Source organism: Mustela putorius, unplaced genomic scaffold (assembly GCF_011764305.1).
Source record: "Mustela putorius furo isolate JIRA1106 unplaced genomic scaffold, ASM1176430v1.1 tig00001419_pilon_pilon_pilon, whole genome shotgun sequence".
NCBI lineage: Eukaryota > Metazoa > Chordata > Mammalia > Carnivora > Mustelidae > Mustela > Mustela putorius.
The window spans coordinates 225,216-248,880 of NW_025421736.1; the positions used below are offsets into that span (position 1 = coordinate 225,216).

Consider the following 23,665-nt stretch of genomic DNA (forward strand, 5'->3'; position numbering starts at 1 on the left):
CTATCTCTGCGACTGGACTCTTCTGAGGGCAGAAACGGTGATTTCTTTTTTGTAACTGGGCACAGTACCAGACCCAAGCTCAAATACTTAGCAAATGACAAACAATATAACACCTGTGAACAGAATTAGAACTTACTTTCTATGAGTTGTTTAAACACAGAACTCAGAGTAATAGTGCTAAGACAGATGAGGTGCTGAAATGGGAGGTTCACTTAGTTCCGTGGAATAAAGCAGCAGTGGAGTTGAACAAATTTCTCCGTTTTGGGAAAAGAATGTTAGTCTGTTATTCAACATGTTTCCGTTAAGTGATAAACAGCCACGGTAGTGATACCATTATAATTACTTTTTCAAAAATTTTATTTTTAAGTAATCTTACAACCAATGTGAGGCTTCAACTCGTAACCCCGAGATCAAGTCATATGTTCCACAAACTGAGCTGGCCACCCCCCATTATAATCTCTTTATTTCGTTCTAATCCAGAATATGTATAATTCTCTAATTTGTAAGCCTAAATTATATTAAAGAAAATACTAATATAAAACAAATTTTAGAAAGTATGCATACTCTACTCAAATGAGAAACAACCTGTTTTTAAGGACGTTATTAGTTTGCAAATAATCTCCATTTATTACAATGGGCTTTAGAAAGTTCCTACTTTAAAATGTTTGCATTTTTTGGTCTATGTACTTGAAAGCTTTTTATATTTTTAAAACACCTTTTTAGAAAGTTCTATAATCCAGAGCACCTGGGGGGTTCGGTTGGTTAAGTGGCTGCCTTTGGTTTGGGTTGTGATCCGGGGGTCCTGGGATCAAGCCCTGCATCAGACTCCCTGCGATGGGGAGTCTGCTTCTCTGGCTTCCTCTGCCCCTGCCCTGCTTATGCTCTCTCTCTCAAATAAATAAATAAGTAAATAAAGTTGAATAGAGATGCCAAATAGAGATGCTCCTTCATTAGAATAAGTAGGTAGGGGGCTGGAAACAGACATCAAGATGGCTAATTATAATTTAAATATGTAAATTAAAACACATTTCCATTTTTTTAAAAGATTTTATTTATTTATTTATCTGACAGACAGAGATCACCAGCAGGCAGAGAGGCAGGCAGAGAGAGAGAGAGAAGGAAGCAGGCTCCCTGCTGAGCAGAGAGCCCGATGCGGGACTCGATCCCAGGACCCTGAGATCATGACCTGAGCCGAAGGCAGCGGCTTAACCCACTGAGCCACCCAGGTGCCCAAAACACATTTCAATTTTATATTAAAACTATAATCTGGAAGATGCTGATAATGGTATATACCAAGGGCTACAGAGGGAACAAAAAAAGAGAGGCTGACTGGGGAGGCAAGTGAGGCTTTGAACAGAGCATTCGGGAAGGAATTGAGATTGGACAGATGAGCCAGGGGTGTTGGAGGCAGACAGGAGAAGGAAGCCTATAGAAGAGATAGCCTAGGCTGGGTGCCAGTGAAGGAAAGCCAGGTGTAGTCAAGGAATGAGATTAGCGCATGGGACTCACAGGATCACAGACCAAAGAAAGAAGAGGCTGTAAAGGTAAGAAGGGTCTCCGTGCCAAGCTAAAGAGTTTGACCTTTCTTATCTAGGTAATAGGAAGCCATTTGGGATCTCAAGGAAGAAACTTTGTTTTGGAAAGACATCCCTGGGGGTGCCTGGGTGGTGCAGCTAAAGCTTCTGCCTCTCGGTGTCAGCTCGGGTCTGATCCCGGAGTTGTCAGGTTGAGCCCCATGTTGGTGTCCTCGCTCAGTGAGGAGTCTGCTTGAGTTTCTCGCTCTCCTTCTGCCCCTCCCTTGCTCACTCTCTCGCCTCTCTCTCAGATAAATAAATAAATCTTAAAAAAAAAAAAAGAAAAGAAAAGAAAGAAAGATACCTCTGGTAACTGAAGAAGAATGGTTTGGAGAAGGAAGACTAGAGGAAAGATCATTCAGGAAGTTTGCAAAACTAAAAGCTAAAATGGGGGCCACCTGGGTGGTTCAGTCAGTCAAGCAACCGACTCTTCATTTTGGCTCAGGTCATGATCCCAGGGTCATGTGAGATAAATCCCCACATCACATGGAACCTGCTTAAGATTCTCCCTCTCTCTCAAAAATAAATAAAAGCTGGAACAATAGAAAAAATAAAATCATGGGTCCCTGGGTGGCTCAGTGGGTTAAGCCACTGCCTTCGGCTCAGGTCATGATCTCAGGGTCCTGGGATCGAGTCCCGCATCGGGCTCTCTGCTCGGCGGGGGTCCTGCTCCCTCCTCTCTCTCTGCCTGCCTCTCTGCCTACTTGTGATCTCTGTCTGTCAAATAAATAAATAAAATCTTTAAAAAAAAAAAAAAGAAAAGAAAATCAACAAAACTCGGTCACCCAGAATTAACTATTAATGTTGGTGAACCTTATGGCAAGTCTCTGTGCAAAAATAGAATGATGGATCAATGGATTGATGCATGGAGGAATCTTTTTTTTTTTAAAAGATATGCTTTCATTAAAATAGAATCATACTATATAAGCTACTTTTAAAATAGGGTATTCACCTTAATTTTACTTAAGAATTTAAATTGAAGTGAAACTGAAGAAATTCTTCACTTTTATAAAAAGTGTTTATTTATTGGAGAGAGAGTACAGGCAGGTAGGAGGGGCAGAGGGAGCAGCAGGGAGCCCTGCACGGGGCTCGATCTCAGGACCCTGGGACCGTGACCTGAGCCGAAGGCCGAGGGGCTTTAACCCACTGAGCCATCCAGGCGCCCCGAAATTCTTCATTCTAAACAAATAATTTTTTTTCAATGTAAGCAAATATCTTTATGTCAGAGAAAGATTTCTTAAAAAGTACACAAAACACACTAATAATATAAGGAAAAGATTAGTAACTTAATGACATTAAAAATAAGAACTTTTGGGGTGCCCGGGTGGCTCAGAGGGTTGAGCCTCTGCCTTCAGCTCAGGTCATGGTCCCAGGGTGCTGGGATCAAGCCCCGCATCGGGCTCTCTGCTCAGTAGGGAGCCTCTTTCTCCTTCTCTCTGCCTGCTACTCTGCCTATTTGTGATCTATCTCTCTGTCAAATAAATAAATAAATAATTTTTTTAAAAAAAGAAATTTTAAAAACATGTCCCAATGTGTAAGTACATCAAGTCATCACATTGAACACCTTAAATATATACTTTTTTTTAGCTTTTTAGTATTTTTATTTTCTTTTTTAATTAACATATAATGTACTATTTGCCCCAGGGGTATAGGCCTGTGAATCATCAGGCTTATACATTTCACAGTGCTCACCATAGCCCACACCCTCCCCAATGACCACACCCCCACCACCCTCTCCACACACTCCCTCCCCCCAGCAACCCCAGTTTGTTTCTCTTAGGCTTTGTCACCCTCCTGATCCCATCTTTTTTTTTAAAGATTTTATTTATTTGACAGACAGATCACAAGCAGGCAGAGAGGCAGGCAGAGAGAGGAGGAAGCAGGCTCCCCACTGAGCAGCGAGCCCAACGTGGGGCTCGATCCCAGGACCCTGAGACCATGACCCGAGCCGAAAGCAGAGGCTTTAACCCACTGAGCCACCCAGGCGCCCCCTGATCCCATCTTTAAACACCATAAAAAATACATTCGCTTCTGTAAGATTGTTCCAAATTAAGAAGGTTTGTGGGAAAACATTAAGGAAATTCAGGTTATTTCTTCAGGTATTTCATTTATCCTTGTTCAGGATCTAATAATACTAATAAGCAACATTTATTCAGTATTTATTAAATGCTAGATGCTGTTCTAAGCACTTTACGTGAAATAGTTCATTTAATCCTCACAACAGTTTTATGAGCTATAGGGACTCTTACTATCCCTATTTTATGGATGAAGAAACTAAGGCAAAACTGTCATTCATTATACTGTATTTGTTCATTATCAACTACAAATAACATTTATATTATTAATGATATTTACAACATTTACATTCTGTTCACATAAATCCTACAGTTGTTGAGATTTACACATCCTGTATTCCATAGTTCAAATATTTAACCTAGAAACTATAGCTATGGATATGTTCCTTGAATTTATAAAGGTGGGGGCACCTGACTGGCTCAGTTGATAGAGTATGTGATTCTTGATCTTGGGGTTGTAGGGTCAAGCCCCATGTTGGGTGTGAGATTACTTAAAAATAAAATTCAAGGGGAACCTGGGTAGCTCAAATGGTTGGGCATCTGCTGTTGGCTCAGGTCATGATTTACAGGTCCTAGGATTGAGCCCCATGTCGGGCTCCCAGCTCACTGGGGAGTCTGCTTCTCCCTCTCCCTCTGCCTCTGCCTCTCCCCCTTCATGTGCCCTCTCTGTTTCTCTCTCTCTCTCTCCCTCTCTCTCTCAAATGAATGAATAAAATCTTTTAAAAAATTAAAAAAATGTGTCTACATTTATAACTGGATGGTAATTTGGCTAGGTGATTATTTTCTTTACAACTTAAAAGATGTTTTCAGCATTTAGTGGCTCTGTGTGAGCCCTGCCCATGTGTCTCCTCTTGAAAGTGACTTACTTTTTCTGCCTCTAAGATTCTTTATTCTGGAAGTTCTATACTTCACTAACATGAGATTGGTGTTAATATTCTCTAACACTTTTTGTGGGATACATTAGACCTCTAGAGCAGTAGACTTCTGCTATTTTTTTTTAAGAGGGAGAGAGAACATGCACACACAAGTGGGTATAGGGGGCAGAGGGAGAGGGAGAGAGAGAATCATAAGCTTGCTCCATGCCCAGTGCAGAGCCGGATGCCGGGCTAGATTTCACCACCCTGAGAACATGACCTGAGCTGAAATCAAGAGTTGGACACTTAACTGACTGAGCCACTCAGGTGCCCCTTTAGTATTTTTTTTAAAGAAACATGACAAAGTATACTTTGTATACTATTTCTTTGGTTTACTTCTTCAGAAATTCCAATTATCCATTGTACATCTCTTTTTGTGTTAATCTTCGTTACCATCTCTATAATCTCTCGTATTACTTTGTTATTTTCCATTTTGGTTCCTTGAGACTGTTCCTCTAGTCCCTGATTGTGCTGTTGTAGAAAAAATTGTTCATTTTCAATCTCAGATGTAGAAAATTGATTTTATCATACCCTCAGTTCATGATACGTTGTGATAATTGGCCCGTGAAGGACCCCTCTAGTTTATTTTTCTTGCCTTATTCCCATAGCCACTCTCTTTCCTCTCTCCCACAGACATATATTTTGTGTATGTGTGTTCTTATGAAATATATGTTGCTATTTTATAAATTTATTTTAAATTTCTGTAAATAGTATTGTGTTATATGTCTCGTGCTGTTTGTTTTGTTTTGTTTTTTTCATTCAGAACTATGTATGTCAGCTCTTTCCAAGATGCTATGTATACATCCAATCTATCGCTATTAAATGCCGACAAGTTTGCATATGCAGTAGTGTACATCGTTCATAGCCAGGTTTGCCTAAGCCACATGGGTGGATAGCATGGAAGGTAAAGCTCACCCCTGTGGATGAAGACAAACTCTCAGAGAAGGGCATTTGGACCAGGAAAGCATCTCAATATGTGTTTATTTCTCCATATGTGAGCCTAATAGGGCTTCTGGGCTCTTTCCTTCTGTCTTCCCTAATATTCTTATTATTGTTTTATTAAACCTTTACATGGAATGCTTTGTTCATTCACTTTTATTCCTTTTTAAGTCATGAAAACATTTGGGGCTGTGGATTTATCTTTAGATATTTTCATACAACCCATAGGATTGATAAATTGTGTTCTTGTTATTTTTAAGTCACCTTTATTTAGGTATAACTTACAAACAATAAAATAAGCATATTTTAAGTCTGCAGTTTGCTGAGTTTTGCCAAATGTATACACCAGTGTAACCAACATAACTATCAAAATACAAAATATTTCTATCACTCTAGAAGTTTTTCTTCTGCCCTTCCCCAGTCAATTCCCACTCCTCCTTCCCCAGCACCAGGCAATCACTGATATAATTGCCTAGAGTTTCATATAAATGGACTCACGCAGTATATATTCCTGTGTTAGGCCTCTTTTGCTCAGTGGGTCCAGTCAGCTTAATAGCATCAGTGTAATGGACCAGCCTGATGTCCTGGGGAAAGAACAGCATTGAAAGTCCCTGCCCACTCCACTATGGCATCAAGCTGGAGAGTTGGTACACCTGAGTTAGGGTAGTGAAGATGTGTTGTGGACCTTGTCCGTAGAAAACAAACTGCTTCTGGCGGTCTTTACTGATAAGTACAGAGAAGAAGCATTCGTGAGATCAAGAGCTGTGTATCAGATATCAGGGGATGCATTAGTTTGCTCAGGCAACAAAACCTCATCTAGAAAGCAGCTGAAGTAGACCCACCATCTGACTGAGTGTACAGTAATCCACTGTTGTTCTCTAAGGTTTGTCTTCTACACAGGCCAAATCAGCAAATTGAATGGGAATGTGGAGAGATTGACCCCCTGCGATTTTCAAATCCTTACTGGTGGCACCAATCTGCACCATCCGGCCAGGAATGCAGTGTTGTTTTTGATTTCCGGCTTTCATAGGTAGAGGCAGTTCTAGTGGTTTCCACTTGGTCTTCCTACCATAGAGCCCTCACTCCATGGGTCAGGGAATAAATGTAGGGATTCTCCCAGCTGCCGAGTGATCTATTTCCATTAGGTATATTGGAAATGGGAAAATTTTCACAAAGTGTGTTCAGAGACCCATTGAGCCCACTGTAAGACCCAAGCTAGAACTCTGTTGACAACATGACCTCCTTAAGCCCCTATTCTGAGTGGTAGATCACTGTACTGACTGGTAGTGAGATATTCTGGGTCTCCAGGAATTAGTATCAATTAGTCTCAATTAGTATCAATTAGTATCAATTACAGAGCCAGCGTCTAGTAATCCCCAAAAGGTCTGATTATTTCCCTTTTCCCAGTGTACAGCCCTGCAGCAGTATTGTTATGAGGTCCCTATTCCTAAAGTTGATGGCCATGGAAGGAAGAAAAATAACTAAAAAGCAATTACTTTGGAGGCACCTGGGTGGCTCAGTGGGTTAAGCCTCTGCCTTCGGCTCAGGTTATGATCTCAGTGTCCTGGGATCGAGCCCTGCTCAGCAGGTAGCCCACTTCCCCCCTCTCTCTGCCTGCCTCTGCCTGCTTGTGATCTCTGTCTGATAAATAAATAAAATCTTTGAAAAAAATAAATTTCAACTACTGAAGAATAAACTACAAGTGAAAGTGGTAGAGAATAAATCTCAGTCAGTCATTTGGGGTCAGATCATGAACGACTTTGTGTACCACACTAAGCAGTCATTCTTTAGTCGACAGGGGAATACTGGAGAAAGCTAAGCAGGGGAGTGACATGAAGAGATACATGTTTTTGAGAGACTATATAGCAGTGTGCAGGAGACTGGGAACTACTTCAGCAATGACCTCACAGATAGTAATATTACCAAATACAGTGTTGGTGGTATAGCCATGAGCATAGCTGCCTTCCAAATATGTGAAATGATAAGCCACTATGAGTGAAAGTCCACAGAAACAAGAGCCAACATATTTAGATCTGCACGGTCTGTAGACGGTGTCAGATGCAGAGTATAAATAGCTACGTATAAAAGGGCTGAAGAGGTAACAGATGCCAAGTACTAAGGTGAGCATGAAAGAAATTCAAGAATAGACAGATTGAGGGGCACCTGGGTTAAAGCCTCTGCCTTCAGCCCAGGTCATGATCTCAGGGTCCTGGGATCGAGCCCCGCATCGGGCTCTCTGCTCATTGGGGAGCCTGCTTCCCTCTCTCTCTCTGCCTGCCTCTCTGCGTACTTGTGATCTCTGTCTGTCAAATAAAATAAATAAAATCTTTAAAAAAAAAAAGAATAGACAGATTGAAAAAACAAATGGAGCCTCTCAAAAGAAAAAGTAAAATTGTAAGATAAAAAAGAAATCAACATGAGTTGAAGAGAAAATCAATTGGAGAATAATGCATCAAAAAGGGATAAAGAAAGTAAAAGTATGAAGAGATGAAGACACTTATGATATAGCTGAAGAAGGTCTGACACATATCTACTTGAAATCTTGGGGAAAAAAGACATTAGAGACAATGGAACAATAACAATAGTCAATAATATAAGGTCTTTGAATTTTCCAGAAAGGATGAATAATGAAATCACAGATCCAAAAAACAAAACACATCAGAAACAAAATAAAGTGACATCTATATCTAGACATGTAATTGCAAAACTTCAAAACACCAAAAACAAAGAGAAAAACTACAAGAAAGCAGAGAGAAAGAAAACGAAAAGGAATGACAGCTGGAGTGGAATTTTCATCAATAATTATGAAAACTACAAGTTAGTGGAATAATATCTAAATGTCATAAAAACACTATTGACCCAGAATTATGCATCTAGCAATATTATCTTTCAATAATGAGGGGGAAATAGGGCTACTACTGTAGTCAAGTTGGAGGCTGACAACCACATTTACGGAGAGCATCTAAAGCATACATTATTGGAAATAATAAAGCTTAGCAAGGTAGCTGCAGATAAATCGGTATACAAAAGTTAATTGCATTTTCACATACCAAAAACAAAGAATGAGAGCACATTTTTAAAAAAGATTTTATTTATTTATTTGACAGAGAGAGAGATCACAAGTAGGCAGCAGAGAGAGGGGGAAGCAGGCTCCCCCTGAGCAGGGAACCCAAATCGGAGCTCAATCCCACGACCCTGAGATCATGACCGGAGCCAAAGGCAGATGCTCAACCCACTGAGCCATCCAGGCACCCCACATTTTTTTAAAGGAATTTATAACAGTAACACACACACACACACACACACAGGCATGTGCACACACACACATCTATGAATTCCCCTGGAAGAAATTTAAGAAGGAATGTATAAGGCCTTTATGCAGAAAATGATCAAACTTGACTAACATGGATACTAAAGATCAAATAAATGGAGCTTTAGCAACATTTGTTAGCAGAAAGATTTAAAGCAATAAATGTGACTGTTCTCCCCAGATTTCATCCTAGACTTTAAAGTAGTTTTAGTGAAAATCCTTCTAGGGTTTTTCATGGAACTTGACAAGTTTATTCTAAAACATTTATGAGAGACTTACAAGCCAAAAATAGCTGATATTTCTGAGGAAGAGAAGGATGGAGTTTATCCTACCATTAGCAAGATTTATTATAAAAGTATATAGTTAAGGGACCCCTGGGTGGCTCAGTCGGTTAGCCATCTGCCTTTGGCTCAGATCATCATGATCTCAGAGTCATGGGATCAAACCCCGAGTCGGGCTCCCCGCTCAGCGGGAAGTCTGCTTCTTCCTCTCCCCTTCTTTGTGGTCGCTCTCTCTCTGTCAGTCTCAAATAAAAAAATAAAATCTTTAAAAATCTTTATTATATCATATATATTTTTTATATACACACACACACATACGTATGTATTAAAACTGTATAGTTAAGACAGTGTCATTTTGACTTAGGAATAGACAAGTTGAGTAACAGAATACAACAGAGAGCCCAGAAACAGACACACACACACACACAGTCACACATACACAGATGTACACACACATAACACACATACATACACAAATTCACACACACACAAGAATTTTATTTATTTTATTTTATTTATTTGACAGAGTGCAAGCAGCAGAGGGAGAGGGAGAAGCAGACTCCCTGCTGAGCAAAGAGCCCGATGCCGGACTCGATCTCATGACCTGAGCCAAAGGCAGATGCTTAACCAACTGAGCCACCCAGGTGCCCAAGAATTTTTATATATAACAGAGGTGAAATGGCAGATCAGTGGAGGAAAAGAAGGAACTATTTAATAATTAAGCTGGGGAAATTGGTTATCCATAAAGAATAAAAATTTTAAAAGGATCCCTACCCACATATACACATAATAGCTTCAGCATGATGAGAACTTAAGTGTCAAAAATAAGTATAAAACTTGGGAAGAAAATAGGGGAGAGTATCTTGTGACTTGGGAGTGGGGTAGAATTTCCTAAACAAGAGGCAAAATGCTAAACACAGAATAAAAGATTGATAAATTGAGCTATATTAACATCAAGAACTTCATCCAAAGGTAATTTAAACGTCGCTTTCTCAATGAAGTGTTTCCTAAGTGCCTTTCTTGAAATTACAATCATTTTTTACACTCTCAGCCTCCTTCACTGATTCATGTTTCTTCTTAGTATTTATTTCCTTTTTAACATACTCTATAAGTTTACTTAGTGTAGTTTATTAGGTAATGATCATGAGGACAAGACCTTTGACAGGTCTTCTCATTGGTCTGTCCCCCAAACTTAAAACAGGTACTGACCCATGCCAGGGGCTTAATAGATATTTTTCTAAATGAATGAATTTTTCTTAGCTCCTTAACTTTTTAATGCATTTTTTAAAGATTTTATTTATTTATTTCTCAGAGAGGGAGCCAGAGCACAGGCAGGTAACGACAGGCAGAGGGCTTCCCCATTGAGCAAGGAGCCCAGCGGGGACTCAGTCCCAGGATCCTGGGATCATGACCTGAGCCAAAAGCAGATGCTTAACTGACTAAGCCACCCAGGCACCCCGACTTTTTATGCGTTTTAAGAAACCTTGTGTCTTAAGCTTCTTGACATCTTCTTGCTAACAGTGAAGTAGGTATTGGAATGAGATTGCTTCCCTTGGTACCTCCTTGCATGGCACAGGGAGGAAAAAAATGTTTTCAGTTCGTGATTGATAGTCATCCCCTCTCTGTCATAGTGGGTCCTTCATTTGCTGTTTTCTGATGATTCTGGTTTTGTTGGTTTGTTTTTCTTAATGGTTCTCTGGCAGGGAGTTTGGCTCACTTTGAGTTCACAATGTGTCATCATCACTGGTCCATAGAACAATCTTCTTATTTCTTTTTACATTCTTTTATTTCCATTTCTTTTTTTGTTTTTTGTGTTTTTTTTGCTTATTCCCTTTCTGTGTATTTTTGTAAATTTTGTAATTTTGTTTTTATGCATGTATTTTAAGTAGTGTAAACTATATTGCATTATATCTCCAACCTGTACCTTCTTTTTTAAACTCATCTGTATTATGAAGATCTATTTGAGTAGAGTTCCAGACTTTCTTCATATGGTCGTTAGTCTTTTGGATTTCTTCTTATGGACCATAAGAAGCAGTATACTGTAGGTAGTTAAACATATGGACACTGGAGGGGTGCCTGGCTGGCTCAGTTAGTAGAGCAAATGACCCTTGATTGGAGGGTCATGAGTTCAAGCCCTATATTGTGCATAGAGCTTACTTAAAAATAAGGGCTTACTTAAAAATCAGGGGCAGCTGAAGGGCTCAGTCAGTTAAGCATCTGCCTTCAACTCAGGTCATGATCTCAGGGTCCTGGGATTAAGCCCCGCGTCGGGCTCTCTGCTCAGCGGGGAACCTGCTTCCCCCTCTCTCTCTGCCTGCTTCTCTGCCTACTTGTGATCTCTGTCTGTCAAATAAATAAATAAAATCTTTAAATAAGTAAATAAATAAATAACCAACTAGGGCTCCCAGGTGGCTCAGTCAGTTAAGTGTCCAACTCTTGGCTCAGGTCATGGTCTCACAGTCATGGGACTGAGCCCCACGCCGCACTCAGCAGGGAGTCTGCTTCAAATTCTTTCTCCCTCTTCCTCCCACTCTCTCTCTCAAATAAATAAATAAACTCTTAAATAAATAAATAACCAAAGAACTAACTAACCTGAATGTGAAGGGCAGAACTATAACGTTATTGGAATAAAATGTAAAAGAATAATTTTAAAAAAAGAAAAATCACGGACACTGGCGCTTGGTTACTTGGGTAAAATCCTGCCTGTGCCACTTTTTACCTGTGTGACTTTAGCAGCTACTTAACCTCTCTGCCTCTCTGTTTCTACTTCTGAAAAATAAAGATAATCACAGTACCTACATCTTAAATTTAAATTTAAAAATTTAGGTGAAATTCATACACCATGTAATTTACCATTTTTAAGTATATATTTAGGGGCATTTAACACATTCACAATGTCCCATAGCCACCAACTCTATCTAGTTCAAAATATGTGCATCATTCAAAAAAGACACTTTGGACCCCTAGGCAGTCATCTCTGTGGTCTCTATCCCCAACCCCTTGCAACCAGCAATCTGTTTCCGGTCCCTCTGGATTTATCCATTCTGGATATTTTATATAAATAAATCATATAATATGTAAATACAATTTGTTTCTGGCTTCTTTAACTTAGCATAGTATTTTCAAAGTTTATCCATACTATAGAATATATTAGTATTTTATTCCTTCTTATGGCTGAATAATAATCTCACTGTACAGATATATCATATTTTATTTATTCATTCATCATTTGATTGATATTTGTTGTGTCCACCTTTTAGCTCTTGTGAATAGTGCTACTATTAACACGTGTATACAAGTTATTTGTTTGAGAACCTGCTCCCCATTGTTTGGAATATTACCTAGAAGCGGAATTGCTAGGGCGCATGGTAATTCTTTGCCTGGCTTCCTAGGGGGGATGTCAGACTGTTTTACACATGACGCACCACCTTACATCCCCACCAGCAGCTCACAAGGGCTCCAATTTCTCCACATCCTCACCAACACTTGTTGTTTTCCAGAGTTTTTTTTTTAAAGTATTCGATTTTCTGTCTTATTAATTAGAAATGTTTCTTATGTATTATAGATATTAACCCATTATCATCCTTAAGGATTATAAATTTCTTCTATCATTTTTTGAAAACTTTTCCATGTTGTCCTTAGTTGAAAAAAATTCTTAACAGAAAGACTCACCAATATTTTGCCTTATGGTTTAGAGGTTTTTTTTTTTTTTCAAAGATTTTATTTATTTATTTGAGAGAGAGGAGGTGAGAGAGAACATGAGCAAGGAGAAGGTCAGAGGGAGAAGCAGACTCCCTGTGAAGCTGGGAGCCCGATGCGGGACTCGATCCTGGGACTCCAGGATCATGACCTGAGCTGAAAACAGTCGTCCAACCAACTGAGCCACCCAGGCGTCCCTGGTTTGGAGGTTTTAAGAAGTCCCAAGATCACAGATGTTCTGCTAAATTTTGATTCACGGATGTTATTTTAATTTTTATATTTATATCTTTTTTTAAAGATTTTATTTACTCATTCGACAGAGAGAGAGATCACAAGTAGGCAGAGAGGACAGGCAGAGAGAGAGGAGGAAGCAGGCTCCCTGCTGAGTAGAGAACCCGATGTGGGGCTCGATTTCAGGACCCTGAGATCATGACCCGAGCCGAAGGCAGAGGCTTAACCCACTGAGCCACCCAGGCACCCCTGTATGTGTATCTTTAATTCACCTGTAGTAACTGTCTTTTGTTCATTGATTTTGGTTTTACTTTTATCATTCTACTAAATTTGCGTATATACTTAGATCTATCTCTGAACTTACTATTTTTCTTCCTTTGGTCTCTTTGCACTATTTTTTTTTAAGATTTTATTTATTCATTTGACAGAGAGCACAAACAGGCAGTGGGAGAGGGAGAAGCAGGCCCCCCACTGAGCAGAAAGCCTGATGTGAGCCTCAATCCCAGGATCATGACCTGAGCCGAAGGTAGATACTTAATGATGAGCTACTCAGGCGCCCCTATACCCCACTATTTTTAAAAACATGACCTTAAAGTCACGGGTGGCTCTTGGGTGGCTCAGTGAGTTAAGCATCTGCCTTCAGCTCAGGCCACGATCTCAGGGTCCTGGGATCGAGTTCTGCTTTGGGAATCCCTGCTCAGTGGGGAGTCTTCTTCTCCCTTTCTCTCTGCCCCCTCCCTGCTTGTGTAGGCTCTTTCTCTCTCAAATAAATAAATAAAATTGTGTGTGTGATACACACACACACACACACACACACACATATGACTTTATAGGATATCTTGATATCTGATAAGGCATTGACTTAGCTATTGGATCTTTATTTGCTCACATACATTTTTATAATTCACAAATACTGATAGATTGGTTTTTGTTTGTTTTGAGAGTGCACAAGTGGGGGGCAGAGGGAGAGAGAACCTCAAACTGACTCCCCACTGAGAGTTGATCCCTTTGTCTTCATCATGGGGCCCCATCTCACAACCCTGAGATCATGAGCTGAAATCAAGAGTCAGTTGCTTAACTGACTAAGCCTCCCAGGCGCCCCCAGATACTGATACTTTTATCTCTTACCATCCAATCCTTACACCTCTTGATTCTCTCCAGATTCTTTACTCCATTTGCCAGCATCTCCTATACCAGTGACATTGTCAGAAGTACCCTTGTCTGATCCCAGTTTTAAAGGGAGTACACACAGAGTTTCTGCCTTAAGTATATCGTTCATTGTAGGTTTTTAGTGAATTAAGGGTATCTCATTCTATTTCCAATTTGTTAGGATTTGGGGTTTTTTTAAATCATAAATAGGTATTAAACTTTGTTAACTGCTTTTTTGGGCTTTAATTGAGATATTCCCTTGATTCCCCCTTTTTATTAAAGTGCTTAATTACACTGATTGGTTTTCTGATACTCAGTCATCCTTGAATTTCTTTTACAAACTCTACTTGATCACAAATACTATTTTAACTCACTGTTAGATTTGATTAGCCTATATCATATTTAGAGTTTTATATCTATATTGATGTGAAATAGACCTATAATTTCTTCATATGATCTTTGATTTTAGAACAAACCCCCTGAGGGAAAATCGTGTTTTTATTTTTGCTGATCTCTTTTGTCAAATTTCCTATAAGTAGGAAGCTTCTATACCCATACAACGAGATGATCGGTCTTCTTTTCCTAATTTCTGGACTCACTTGTATTATTAACTCCTCTGGGATTCCTGGGTGGCTCGGTCAGTTAAGCGTCTTCCAAGGTCCGGGATTGAGTCCCGCATTTGGGCTCCCTGCTCAGTGGGGAGCCTGCTTCCTCCTCTGCCTGCTGCTTGTGCACGCTCTCTCATACACAAGTAAATAAATACAATCTTAAAAAAAAAAAAAAAAGAATTAACTCTTCTTTCAAAGTTTGGTAGAATTCATCCATAAGACCATTTGGGGCCTGAGACTGGGAAGCAGAATGTCACCACTTACATTTTAAAATGTTGATTGGTCTGTTTTGCCGAAGGTGGGAATTTGTGTGTGGCTGTAAAATCCAGGCGCATCTCCGTCCCGTCATCACAGGGCTTAGCCGGCCCTCTTGTCGCCATTCCTTTACTCCCTGTCCTCCGTCTCTACCTTCCAGGCCCACACAGCAGATTCACCTCCGAGCGCCCTAAGTGATGTCCGCCCCGCGCCTACAGCAGGTGTTTGGAGCGCTCTATCTACATCCGTTACTGAACCCTGCATCTACGTGTACATCTTCACCATTTCTCCTTAATATCCATGCGAGGGCTTTAACCCTACCCAGAAGGTTATCAGTGTTTGGGGTGAGCCCCATTTGGCTTCTTAGAGTACCTGCTGCTCAGGCTTTTCCAGAGATGATGACCTTAGTTTTACTGCTGCGCAGACCTTACCAAAATCTCAGAGAGAGCTCCTGCCCTTATCACCTGCTTTAAAGTCAGATTCCTCCTGCCCCGTTTCTCTGCCACAACACATGCAGCTTGCTGCCTTCACAGCCTGTAGTTTGTCTTGTGTCTTTCCTCTGTCCCCTCCCACAGCGGCTTGGGTAGACACTTAATGACAGCAGGTGTGTTCGCCGCTAAATCGCGGGGCTGCCAGAGCAAAACGCCCACACAGAAGTGCTCAATAAATACGGAATGAATTAAAAACTCAGGAAACACATATTTCTGCAGGATTTTCTTACAATCATGGGTCCTTCCTATTCTCTGCATTCTGAATTTTCTTCCCTGGATCAAATCAAACAGGGTTTCGCTCTCGATGCGGTGTTTTGGTGTCTCACTGACTTGCCTTCTCTGAACTGTGCTTTGGCACTGTGCCAACAGCTCTCTTTGGCCAGTGATTACCAACAACTGTAGCCACAGACGAAACTTGTTGTATTTAAAGTATGGATGCCATCAGGGCGCCTGGGTGACTCAGGCGGTCAGGCAGCCGAGTCTTGATTTTGGATCTCAGGGTCCTGGGAGCCTGAGCCCCCAAATCGGGCTCTGAACTCAGTATAGAGTCTGCTTGAGATTCTCTCTCTCTCTCTTCCTCTGCCCCTCCCACCCCCTCTCTCTCTAAAAATAAATAACCTTTTAAAAAATAAAATATATTACAATAAAATAAATAAAATCTTTTTTTTTAAAGATTTTATTTATTTATTTGACAGAGAGAGATCACAAGCAGACAGAGAGGCAGGCAGAGAGAGAGGAGGAAGCAGGCTCCCTGCCGAGCAGAGAGCCCGATGCGGGGCTCGATCCCAGAACCTCAGGATCATGACCCGAGCCGAAGGCAGCGGCCCAACCCACTGAGCCACCCAGGCGCCCCAATAAAATCTTTTAAAAAATAAAATATATTACATACTTCTCAAAAAATATACCTATCAGAAAATTTTTCATAGGATAAAAGTGTCTTAATGGGTTTGCTTTTATTTTTGGCCAGAGTCTTAAACCTGAATATGTTTCCTCTACTTTGGCCTTAGGATACTGAGAGCTACAATTCCAGCTGCCGTGTGGACTACATGAGACTCGCTTCTGCAAGCTCTTTTTTTCTCCTGAATTTTTATTTCTTACCAATTATTTATTTTATAGTAAGAGTTTCTCCTGTCTTGAACACCCTAATATGTTCTAGGCAAATTGCCTATGTCATCCATTTAATCTTCGTAGCAAGCAGCAAGATTAGGACATCATCTGTCCTTTACAGATGAGGTTCGTACATTTAAGTCACTTGTTCCTGGTCACACAGGTAGCAAGTGGCGAGCCCAGAAGCCGACGGCTCTGACGCCCAGGAACATGCTCCACCTGCTACTCAGGTGGTCTGCAAGGGTGGTCCGCTTATTAAGATACAGGTTCTGGGCACCATTCCCAACCTGCTAAATAAGAACCTCTTTGAGGGGCGCCTGGGTGACTCAGTGGTTAGGTCATGATTTCGGCATCCTGGGATCGAGCTCCGAATCAGGCTCCTTGCTCTGTGGGGAGTCTGTTTCTCCCTCTCCCTCTGCCCCTGCCTGTGTTCCTTTCTGTCTCAGTCTCTCTCACAGTCAAATAAATAAAATCTTAAAAAAAGAAAAAAAAGAGCCTTTGAGTTATGGGAGGGGCCAGTGACCTACATTTCAACAGGTGTCCCAAGTGACTCTCATTTACCCAAAAGTTCAAGAATTCCTGTGCGAACTGTATAGCTATATCCCCTCTATCTGTTGAGAAACTGCACATAGCTTTTCTGACAGTTTTTCCCTAACCAAACAGATATTACTTTCTGTAAAACATCAAGCCTGCTGTGCTGCTGACCTTGGTCACGTGTAGATACTCAAGTGCGATTATTATTATTCATTCTGCCTGTCTCTTCTGTGGACTGGCCCTAACGAAAGCACAGAGGTACCGAGGTAGAGGTGGGCCAGCATCCCAGGCCACTATACATAAGGTAACATGAGGCTCAGGACCTTGCTGGAGGGAGCGCTGTCTCCCCTCCTGAGCTTCGATAGGCCTTCAGACTCCTCAGGGCTCACCCTGCAACCACGAGTTATGAGCCACAGATGGGGAAGGACTTCTGTTTGCTCTAATTTTTCCTAATATTTTACATCAGACTGGCCTCTAGCCTTAATGCCATGGGCTGGTGCATCCAGAAGTTAAGACCCGTGTGAGGTCAGGGAGGTTGTAGCACTGTCCTGTGTAGGGAGAAGTTGTAATAGGGGTTTTTATGAACCCTATAACACATAGCCTACCGGTTTCCTCTCCGGGGAACAGCAGGATCTAGGCCCTGGGATGCGTAGAGCGGTCGGAGGCACAGGGCCCTCCCCGGGGCCCTCCAGAGCCCAGCCCCACTCTGTGGCCTGATCAGGGCCCATCTCGTTGTTGCAGTGCAAGCCACGTGGATGGCCTACGACATGGTGGTGATGCGCACCAACCCCTCGCTGGCAGAGTCCATGCGCCGGCTGGAGGACGCCTTCCTCAACTGCAAGGAGGAGATGGAGAAGAACTGGCAGGAGCTGCTCACTGAGACCAAGCATAAACAGTAGGCCCCTCGCCCGCCGCGGCCCCACGCTGCCCTCGCCGCCGCGGAGAAGCCCCTGAGGCGCCGAGCCTTCTCTGCTGGCAGAGGAACAGCGACCAGAATAGACAGCTGTGTGAACCGTACTTGTTTCTCAATAAACTTATTTTTAAGAACACCCTGAGGACCCCTTTCTGTCCTACCCAGCAGCATATCAAACCTTGTGAACAAAAAATGAGAATTCTGAGATGCAGATGCTTTCAATGAATCAAACATCCTTAGTGCCAGAAGCACCAAGCATAGCATAAAAAGCCAAAATGAGGCCAGACAGGGACAAACCAGGTCAGAGGCTGGGGCAGGCAGCAGAGTTCAGGCAGATTTATTTACCTTCCCCTGGTGGATTCCAAAATAGGCAAAGGGACACATAATAATGTGTTCATTATCCCTATTTCATAAATGAGAAGAATGAAGTTAGATGTCTCTTCGAAGTCCATGCTAACAAGAGAAGGAGCTCAGGGGAAACTTGGGTCTCACACAAGAATGGGGGTTGGTGGGAAGCGAGGCTGGCTTCTGGTGGGGCAGAGCAGGTGGGAAAGGCCCCACAGAGGGGCACGAGCCCAAGTGGTCCTGGCCAGGCCTGGGCTGGGCTTCCAGGAGGGGGCTGCAGTCAGCAGGACCATTCCCTAGACAAGGGTTCTAGGCCTCTGCGGACCAGTCAGACAAAGGAAGGCTATAGAGCTGTCCCCAGGAAGAGCCAAGCCAGGCTCCCAGGGCTTGGCGTAAGGACATTTTCCTGAGGACTTTTCTGTTTCTTGTTTCCCCTTCCCACTCCCTTATAGACTCCTTGTCCAGCTTGGGGCCCTAGGGACAAAATACAGGAAGTGTGACTGCGCTTCTAGCCACCTCCTTGCTCTGCTCAGTGGTCGCTCAGCTCCTCCACAAGCCACATCTTGGTCCTTAAGTACGACGCCTCATCAGTCCCTGACTCTCAGAGTCCCAGGAGACCCACAGATGCTTTTCCAGACAGTGCAGCGCTGCAAGAGGGAGCCTGGTGCCGGAGCCCAGAAGAGGAGAACCATCCTGGAGGAGGGGCCGTGTGAGCCCACTGAGCTGTGAGGGCAAGAGCCGGGCCATAAAGGCAGGAGACAACATGCTGTGGGCGGCGGTGGGAAAAGGCTTGGGATGCCCCCAACGAGCTCAGGGGTACAAGGAGCCTCAGCTCCCAGGGTGAGAAATCTCTTTTATGGGGTGGGGGATATGGAAGGGGGAAATCATGAGTCTTATAATAGAAAAGGAAAGTCCCGGAAACAATGGCAGAAAGTTCTGGATCCCAACTGTGCAGTCGATGCCCCAGGTGCTGGTGGACTCCCAGTCCCAGGGTCTCGGTGGAGAGCAGCAGCTCAGAGGGCAGTCTGCAGTGGGTCCGTGGCAGGCAGAGTCAGGATGAATGGACAGAGCACCCCCTTACTCCCCAGAGGAAAGGGCTGCAGCTCTCTGGCCTGGAACTGGGCAGTCCCCTCAGAGACCGTAAAGGTGGCCGTGACCTGGTGGTTGAGGCAGTAAATGGTGTCGCCCAGCGTGGTGCAGTGGAGTGGGGCGGGGTCGGGCAGCCGCAAGGAGGCCGCGCGGCTCCAGGAGCCCGTCACCGTGTTGTAGCGCATCACCGCCGCGCCCACGCCGCGCAGCAGGTCGAAGCGGTAGAGGAAGCCCCCCAGCGCCACCATGTCGCTGGAGCGCCGGTGGCTGGCACTGTAGGGGCACTCATCCCACGCGTCCCTCCCAGGGCTGTACCTCAGCAAGCGGTAGAAGAGGTGGCCCCCGGTGACGTAGATGTCCCCACGACAGGCCACAGCCTCATGGGCCACAGGGAAGGTGCCTGCGGGCAGGGGCGCCCGCAGGGTCCAGGTGTCCGTGCGCGGGTCATAGCGCTCCATGCTGTACAAGCACTCGCCACCGATGGCGTAAAGCAGCCCGTCCAGGGCCACCAGCTTGAGCTGGGCGCGGGCCTGCTGCATGGGCCGCACCTGGCTCCAGATGTTGGTCAGAGGGTTGTAGCAGAAGACCTCGTTGGAGCAGACGGCCTTGGCGCCGGAGCCGCGAATGCCGCCCGCCAGGAACAGGTAGTTGTGCATGGTGCAGAGGCCGCAGCCCCGCAGCGGGGCCTCCTCCGGCACCTGAGTCAGGGGCCGCCAGGTGTTTTCTCGAGCGTCGAACACGTGCAGGTGCGGGCGGGGAGGCGGGGCCGCGGACTCCGCAGCGGGAGCCTCCTCCCGGCAAGGGCCCCTGGCGAGCCCCGAGCGGCTCACCTGGTACAGGCTGGGCAGCACGAGGACCCCCAGCACCGCCCGGCCCCGGCCGGTCCGGAGGCTCAGGATGCGCTCGCGGTCCGCCCCGCTCAGCTGCCGGTAGAGGCTCGGGTCCCCCAGCACGCGCAGCAGGTTGTCGCTCATCAGCTCGTAGGTCTCGCGCGCCAGGCCGGGCTCCCCGTGCTGCTGGGCGAAGGCCAGGACGTCCAGGCAGTTGCCCAGGTCCAGCCGCGGTGGCCGAGCGGCCGCCGGAGCCGGCTCCCGGGCCAGGCCCCGGCTCCCCGGCCTCTGCAGCAGCCCCGGGGGCTTCCCGGCTTCTTCCCGCGCCTCCGGGAACGGCCCCCCGCGGCCCGCCGCGCCGGGCTGCTCCCCGCGAGCCTCTCCGGGGCGTCTCCGCGGCGCGGCCGGGCCGACCCCGCGCTCGGCGCTCTCGGCTCTTCCGCACGCGCTGCGCCGCCGCGGGTGCGGGACCGGCTGCGAGGCGCCCCTCCCAGGGGCGGAGGGCTCGGGGCCGGGCTGCTTGGGCTCGGGGCGCGGGGCGGCGGCCGGGGGCCTGGCAGCGCCGGGCGGCACAGGGTCTTCTCGCTTCTCCTCGACGGCATCGCCTCTCCGACCTGAGGGAGGGTCTGGAGCGGGAGCCTCCTCGGTCTCCACGCGGCTCTGCGGCTGCTCACGTCCCGCCTCAGCCAGGCCCCCCGCGTCTGCCCCTGTGGCCGGTCCGTCTGAGGAGCCTTCCCTGAGCTCCAGGCTGGGGGCGGCCCTTTCAGGCGGGGAACCAGACTCTCTGTTCTCAGAGGGCGCACCAGTGCTGGGATCTCTAGGGCTCTCGAGAGCTGCCTTTGGGGCTCTCCCCTGGGGTCTGTCTTGCCTGGGGAAAGGGTGACTCCTAAGAACCATGGAAATAAGGTTTTCCCAGCTGGTTGGGATTTGTCCCTCCTGCTTGTCCTTGAGGGCCACGCTGGGCTCCTGTGTCATAAGCCTTGACCCACTACTGGGGGCTGGGGCTGGGGCGGGGGCTGGGCCTGGGGTGGGGGCGGGGGCTGGGGCTCGCACTGCACTGAGAGCTTCATCCTCTGCAGGACAATGGCTAACTCTGAGGGACAAAGAGTCTGAAGGAGAGGAGGTCAGAAGAGTAGGGCCTACGCGTAAGAGACCTCCGTGCTGACGGGCTGTCCGAGGGGAAGCCAAGGGTGGAAGAGGCTTAGGGATGTGTGGGGAGGGCGTGGCTGAGGGACTCCGGGAGGGGGCGCCTCCAGTGGCCTTTCCTCTGTCCCCACCGCCTCCTCTCTGCTCACTGCTCTGCTCCCCCTGGCCTCGCTGGGATCCTCCCCCTTCTCTGACACGGTGGCCTGCTTGCTCCAGTGTCCCACCCAGTCCCGGGCTGAAGAAAGAGCCATCTCCAGAGCCATTAGCCCCCACCTTTACCGCGTCATTGGGGTCTGTGGCCCCCTGCCCTTGAGACAAGAGTGAGTGTCCACACGGAGACCGCTCTGGCCATGGGCCCGTGGAGCCTGGGGCCTGGCTGGTGCTCCTGGTGACAAGAACACCCTTCCTCTCCCAGGGCCAGCCTTCCACGGGGGCTGGGGGTCCCCGAGCCTCCCTGCTCTCCAGAGCCAGAACAGGAGCTGCTTGGAGGATGCTCTCCCTGTAGGCCTTCTCTATGCCCTCAGCCCGGGGCCCAGGCTGTGTGGGGTGTGACGGAGGCAGCTCCCGGGGAGCAGAGGGCTTCTGAGAGCCTGTGGCGAGGCTGCTGGCAGCATCCACAGCGTCCCACACACTCACCACAGCGCCCAGGCGCAGAGAGGCCAGCTGTGGGACGTGGCGGCTCCTATCTCCTGAGCTGGGGTCCACCTGCCACCGCCGGCAGCCGGGGCCTCTCTCTAGTGAGCCAGGTCGCCCTGCACCTTGTTGCCAGGGACTGGTGTCCTGTTCTGTGATGGGGAGCAGGCTCTGGTGAGTTGGCACCTTGACTTGGACGCCTCCTGCCTGCACTCGTCCTGCCAGCTCTCTGCCAGGACTCCGAGGGGTGAAGCGTATCAGGATGGGGCCAGGTACCTCCCCTACTTTGCTCTGACCCAGGGGGGCAGTACCTGGCCTGAGAGGCTCCCTTCCTTGACTTTGGGGGGCTCCTGCACTGGCATGACCTTGCTGCTGCCTCAAGGTCCCTCCAAGGGTCACCTCGCCAGGTGTCTTGAGTGGAGGTAGAGCTGTGGCAGCCAGACCTCCAGCTCCCCGGAGCTTCTGATCCTGGGTCCCTGGTGCAGCCAGACTCCTCTGGCCACGTCCCAAAGAGTCTAACTTCCCCTGCCCGGAGCTGTGTCCCTCGACACCACCACTGACCTTGGACTTCAGGGGCAGGGCTGGCCTGGCTCCTCCCGCCTGAGAAGGCTGGGCCCCGGGGGTTGTGGGTGCGGGTCCTGCTGCCTCCTGGTCCTGCCCAGAGCCAAACCAGTGCAAGGCCAGTGCTGTGGCACCCACCACAGCCAGCGCCAGCAGGGCCAGGACAGCGCCGTCCGAGTCATCCTCCCCGTCCCAGCCCCCGCCGAGGCCATCGGGCTCCAGGGTGCCCTGGACCATGGTGCTGGGCGGCAGACTCAGCCTGGGAGCCAGGTCAGCGAGCTGGAGGCTGTGTGTGCTGCCTGCAGGGCGGTCCGCTGTCCGGCCTGGGCTGCTGTCTGCACAGATGGCATCAGCCATGCGCTCCGCCCACAGAGCTGCCCAGTTAAGGTAGACCTGGGCTGGGGGACTAATCGCTCCGCCTGGCCTAGGAGGGGGTGGGTCTCTGTGCCTGCCCCTGGATCGGGGTTTGTCGGTGGAGCTATCAGGAGACAACATCATATCCAAGAGCTCCAGGAGCTCGGGGACCTTTCCAGGCCCACCTGGCCCCTTCTCCTTTCCCATGGGGTCCAGTGGCAAATGGCATTGTTCCTTAACACTGTTCCGGATCCCAGACAACCTGCTTCTGCCTACAGACCCTCCAACCCCTCTGACTTCCAGGTCCGACCCTGGGTCTAGCCTCAGGGGCTCTGGCAGGGAAAAGTTACCCCCAGGGAGATGTTATCTGTAGCTTGAGCAACATGATGCAGCCCTGATGAAATTACCAGAAACCCAAGAAGTCGGCTCCACTGTGGGCCAGTGGAGGAGGGGTGGAGAGGCATACAGCCCGTGGTGCCAACCCTGCAGGAGGGTCTCAGACTGGGGAACATCATGGAGGGCATTCGTCCTGAGACTAAGCACTGTCTTAGAAAGTGCAACCTCCTGTCACCTCGGCCATGAACTGGAAACTCACACTCTTCTCTCCCCGGACGCGGAAGGGTGCTT

At 46.7% G+C, this 23,665-nt stretch overlaps 2 protein-coding genes across 2 annotated transcripts in view; one reads left to right on the forward strand and one right to left on the reverse strand.

Moving 5' to 3' along the window:
• Nucleotides 1-18,210, forward strand: part of SYCE3 (synaptonemal complex central element protein 3) — a 29,418-nt gene extending 11,208 nt beyond the window's left edge. The window contains exon 3 of the mRNA XM_004775347.3: nucleotides 17,909-18,210. Coding sequence (XP_004775404.1) covers nucleotides 17,909-18,066 — 158 coding nt within the window. The 3' untranslated portion in view covers nucleotides 18,067-18,210. The remainder of the gene's footprint in view (nucleotides 1-17,908) is intronic.
• Nucleotides 18,211-18,449: 239 nt separating this feature from the next.
• On the reverse strand, nucleotides 18,450-23,185 carry KLHDC7B (kelch domain containing 7B). Its single transcript, XM_045087519.1, has 2 exons — nucleotides 21,715-23,185; nucleotides 18,450-21,348 (listed from the first exon to the last, which is right to left on the reverse strand). Exons 1-2 carry the CDS (start codon nucleotides 23,180-23,182, stop codon nucleotides 19,439-19,441), a joined length of 3,378 nt encoding a protein of 1,125 aa, XP_044943454.1. The 5' UTR covers nucleotides 23,183-23,185; the 3' UTR covers nucleotides 18,450-19,438.
• Nucleotides 23,186-23,665: the final 480 nt, after the last annotated feature.

Bases quoted from the DNA above. Each gene is read 5' to 3' on its own strand.
- KLHDC7B (XM_045087519.1), bottom strand. From the start codon at position 23,182: ATGATGTTGTCTCCTGATAGCTCCACCGACAAACCCCGATCCAGGGGC. The intron at 21,349-21,714 runs GTGGGACACTGG...CCCCCGCCCCAG, and splicing joins TTTCTTCAGCCCGGGACTGG to CCCCAGCCCCCAGTAGTGGG.